At 69.3% G+C, this 4,610-nt stretch overlaps 1 protein-coding gene across 1 annotated transcript in view; it reads right to left on the bottom strand.

Annotated features, from left to right (window-relative positions):
• Positions 1–2,795: 2,795 nt before the first annotated feature.
• Positions 2,796–4,610, bottom strand: part of CRABP2 (cellular retinoic acid binding protein 2) — a 3,317-nt gene continuing 1,502 nt past the window's right edge. The window contains exons 2-4 of the mRNA XM_026073892.1: positions 3,810–3,988; positions 3,098–3,214; positions 2,796–2,880 (exon numbers count right to left, since the gene is read on the bottom strand). Coding sequence (XP_025929677.1) covers positions 2,830–2,880; positions 3,098–3,214; positions 3,810–3,988 — 347 coding nt within the window. The 3' untranslated portion in view covers positions 2,796–2,829. The remainder of the gene's footprint in view (positions 2,881–3,097; positions 3,215–3,809; positions 3,989–4,610) is intronic.

Consider the following 4,610-nt stretch of genomic DNA (forward strand, 5'->3'; position numbering starts at 1 on the left):
CGGCGGCAGCATCCGCGGGGCAGGGCCGAGCCGCGGCCGTTGCGCAGCCGGGCGCTGGAGCCGGTCCAGGGCGCGCGGCGCGGCCGCGCTGACTCAGCCACCGCCGCCACCCGCCTTGCGCAACGCCCCGGCCCCAAAACGCCCTCGGAGCGCGGAAGCAAAGCGCCCCGAAAAAAGCCCTTTCCGCGGGGAGCCTGYGCCGAGCCGGGAGACCCGATTCCCGCTGCAACGGGCCGGGATGGGGATGTGGTGCCAAGGGGATGCTCATGCCAGAGCTGCCGCCGTGCAAGCAGGGGGCTCCCACTCTTCCCAGCCCAGCTTTTCCTGGGGGGATGCACCCTGGGCTYGGCGGCTTTGCGCCCTGGAGCCGTTTTGTCCCTTCCCTGCAGGCACCGAGGGGCAATGGGGGCTGCTGCCCCCCGGCCTGGCTCAGTCCCATCTGCCCTCCCTGAGCCGGGAGACCCCCCCCCCCCCTTGTCCGAGCATCCCCAGGGCCCAGAGGAGGGGACGTTGAGACCGGCCCCGTCCCCCCAAACCTGCCTGGCACGTCCTCCTCCTCCAGCCCCGGGGCCAGGTAATGCCGGGATTTTTCCATCCCCAGCAGGAGAGCGAGCACATCCCAGCATCAGATGCAGGCGATCAGGCGGAAAACCACCCGGAGAGATGCACCCCCAGGGGACCCCAACGGGGCGCAGGAGCCTCTCACCGCGATTTGAGGATGGGCGAAGCCTGTCCCCGTCCCCACGGGTGTCCCGGAGGCTCCTGGGGCCACGCTGGGAGCGAGCGGCCCCATCCCCTTCCCTCCGAGCCGTTGCTTCCCGAAAATTAATGAAACCCGCATGGGGAGGAGGGGGGGGAAATCCCACCGGGGGGGTCGTGCATCCATTGACGGCGGCACAAAGCGGTGCCCGGGGCCGCGGCCCCTGCACCCGGCAGCCCCCAGCGCCGTTCCCAGCCGGCAGCGCCGAGCGCGGCTTTGTCCCCGGCACATGAAAGTCTCCGGGCCAGCGGGGCCGGCCGAGGCCTCCGGAGGTCACCGGGGAGGATTAGTGCCGGATTAGAGGCGCCTCGGGCACCGGGGGGCACCCGGAGCCACCCACGCGGAGCCGCCGTCCCCCGGTACCCCCGGCTGCTGTTGCAAAAGCCGGTTGCTCCACCGGGATGACGATGATCCCTCCGTGACCCCGAGGATCCCTCCGTGACCCCTTCCATGGGCATCCTGGCCCCGAAACCACGACGGGAGGGGGGAGCCCCGACGGTCCCCGGCGCATCCCGATGCCGCCACGGGGACCCCAAACAGCTGGCGGCCCCATGGCCCCCCCCAATCCAGATGTGCCCCCCTGCCGGCTCCGCTTTCGCCCCCTCTCTACCCCGGGCGCTTTCGCTTCCCCTCCAGCGCGGAAGAGAGACAAATTGGAGCCGTCCCCAGGGCAGCCGGGAGAAAGAGGATATTTCTCCGAATGGGAAAACCAGGAGAGCTCAAGGTTCGCGCGGGCGCCTGGTTTTCATTACGAGCCGCTGGAAGCGCGGTGTTCCTTTCGCAACGTCTCCCGGGGGAGGAACAGGCGGTTCGGCAAAAAGCGGAGGGGGCCGGATCCGGCTGGCCCACGGGAGCCCGGCACCGTGCTCCGTTACGGCACGATGGCATCGGAGCCGGAGACCGAACGCGGAGAGGGGTCTCAGCAGGGGCAATCGGGGCCACGGGCTTTTGCGGCGCCTCCACCTGCAGGTCCCAGAGCTCCTCCGGCTAATTGCCCCCCCAAATCCTCCTCTTTCTCCCCCCAAAAGGGGCTGTAATTACACCCTTCCCCATGTTTCCGGAGGGGAAATGCCATCCGCATCCCCGCACTCACCTGGCCGGCAGCGCTGGGCATGCTGAGCCCCCGGGGAGCCGGAGCAAAGCTCAACCACCCATCCCAGGGGAGCAGCCCACCCCAGGGCAATTAATACCAGCTGCCTAATTAAGTGCAATTAGCAGCTGCCGCCACGGGGCTGGACGGATCTGTGAGCGGAGTCCGGAGCGGGGCCGGGAGCGACGCCTGCGCTGGGCTTGCCCCCGCCGCCAGCCCTGTAGCCAAACTCGGCGTGGGATGCGCCAAGCCAGGGTTTAATCCCCCCGCTTGGAGCAGCCCACCCGGGTCCCCGGCCCRCGATCCGGAGCCGCGGGAGCGGGTCAGCTCCGGGCACGGCCCCCCGAAACGGGGAGCTCGGCCCTCCCTGCCCCGGGGCGGCCGGAGCCGGCGGTTCCCACGCCGGGACACGCTGGGACGCCCTCGCCCGGGGCCCCGCGCGCCGCCTTGCGCAAGGCCGGGAGCACGGCGGGGCCGGAGCGGGGGGTCCGTCCCCGGCGTCCCCGCCGCGGGGGGTCCCGCTCCCGGGCGGCACCGCCGAGCCACATGAAAAGAGGCCCTTTTCCAGGCGCCGGCTGGCGCCCGTTCCCAGAGCTCTCGGGTTTCCCCCGCGCGCCGCCTCCGGGGCGCTCCCAGGGACCACGGCACGCGGCRGCGGGGGCTCCGGAGACTTTTATTAAAAAGGGGGCGAGAGGGGGGAGGCGGAGGGGACGTTGCCGGAAGGGGGTCGGGGCTGCCGAGCCCCGGTGCTGCCGCGGTGCCGCCGGGCTGGAGCTGCTTGGTGTTGCGATAAAATATTAACAAATAAATACTGGGGAGGGGGRGAGCGAGCGGAAACTACGGAGCGGGAAGGGATGCTCCTTCCATGGGATTGGGCAAAATGCAGTGTAAAAATCAAATTGGAGGGGGGCCGGGGCGGCAAGCGCTCGTGGGGGCCGGGGGGATGCGGGGGGGGGTGTCTCGCCGGGGGTCAGCGCCGTCACTCCCGGACGTACACCCTCGTGCAGACGACGTCGTCGGCGGTCATGGTCTGCAAGGAGGAACGGAGCGGGGGAGTCACGGCACGGCTCCGCAGGATGCCAGCCGGGAGTTTCCCACAATGCACCGGGCTGGGATGCTCCAGCCCCCATCCCGCACCCTTGCAGCATCCCCGGAGCAGGGCAGGGGGGTCGCTCCTTGCCCCGACCTCCAAAATTCACCTCCCTGCCCCCAAACYGCGCAGGGCCCCAGCGCCGCCCGCGCCTCACCAGGATGAGCTCCCCGTCGTTGGTCATTTCCCTGGACCAGCCCGTCTTGGGCCCGTCGCCCTTCAGCAGCCGCTGCTCGCAGACCATCTTGTTCTCGCTCTCCCACTTGGCCAGGCTCTGCGGCGGGGCAGAGGGGCGGCGCTGGGGCAGGGGGGGGCCACCGGCGGCCCCGCGCCCCCCCCCCCGACCCCGCCAGGCAGGGCCATCCATCACCGCCCCGCGCCCCCGCCGCCAGATGGATGGGGCCATTTGTCGGCCGCTCCGGCACGGCCCTGACAGTTGCCCCGGCTCATCTGTCACCTGGGGACGCGGGAAGGCGCCCGGGAGGCGCGCGATGAAAGGGGCCATCCGTCTTCTTGCAAAGGAGCGTGCGTGGCGGGGGGCTTGCACGCACCGTGCGTGGCTGCATGCACACGTGTGTTTGCATGCATGTGTGTGYGTTTTGCATGCATATATGTGCTTTTGCATGCATGCTCATTTGCATACATATATGTGCATTTGCATGCATATATGTGCTTTTGCATGCRTGCGCATTTGCATACATATATGTGCATTTGCATGCATATATGTGCTTATGCATGCATGTGTGTTTGCATGCATGCAAGCATATATGTGCGTTTGCATGCATATATGTACAGCACCTGCCCTTTGCACGGCCCCACGCACCAGGGTCAGGATCGGCCCCACAGCCCGGCGGGAAGGCAACGCTCACCTTGCAGGGCCTCCCGTCCACCGTCTGCTCCTCGAACTCCTCCCCGATCTTGAAGCTGATCTCGGTGGTGCGCACGGTGGTCGAGGTCTTGATGTAGAAGGTCTCGCCGTCCTGCTTGATCTCCACGGCCGGCTTGGAGGCCGCCGCCACCGCGATCTTCCGCAGCATCATGTTGACGCCTGGCGGACGAGACGCCGGCATGACGGCCCCGACCTGCCCTCGCCGGGGCCGTTCCCGGTGCGAGGCCACGCGCGGCTCTCCGCCGGCGCCGGGGGAGCCCGACCTGCCCCCTTCCCCGCTGCGTGACCCGCAGCCGGGGAGGTTAAGTGACTCTCCGGGCAGCRAGAGGAGAGGGGAAGCGATCCCCCCTCCCCGGGGACCGCGGGAGCATTTCAAAGCCTGCAGCCGCTTCGAGCCGCAGATGCTGCCGCGTTTCTGGCCGAATCCGTTGCTGCGAGGCGCCGGCGAGGGGAATCGCTGCCCCTTGCAGCAAAAGGGAAAAACCATCGATGCTCAGAGCCCGGGGCGGAAAAGCCCCGTTTGGAGCCAGGATCCAGCGCATGGGATGTGGGGGGAGCAATGGGGGCAGCCCAGCGTGGCAGCGCACGGCCACATCTGGGCCACATCTGGCTCTCATCGCGGTGCGGCGGGGGCACGCGGCAGCTGCCCCCCCCGGGGGAAGGGACGAGGGGTGCAAGGCAGRGCGGCCCCGGGCGCCTCGCTGCCCCCCCTCCCCTCCACGGGTTTGGCGGGTGGCCCCGGCCTCGCGGGGACACAGGGGGCAGCCGGTGCTTTGTCCCC

The sequence above is a fragment of the Apteryx rowi genome, unplaced genomic scaffold (assembly GCF_003343035.1).
Source record: "Apteryx rowi isolate R43461 unplaced genomic scaffold, aptRow1 scaffold_379, whole genome shotgun sequence".
Taxonomy (NCBI): domain Eukaryota; kingdom Metazoa; phylum Chordata; class Aves; order Apterygiformes; family Apterygidae; genus Apteryx; species Apteryx rowi.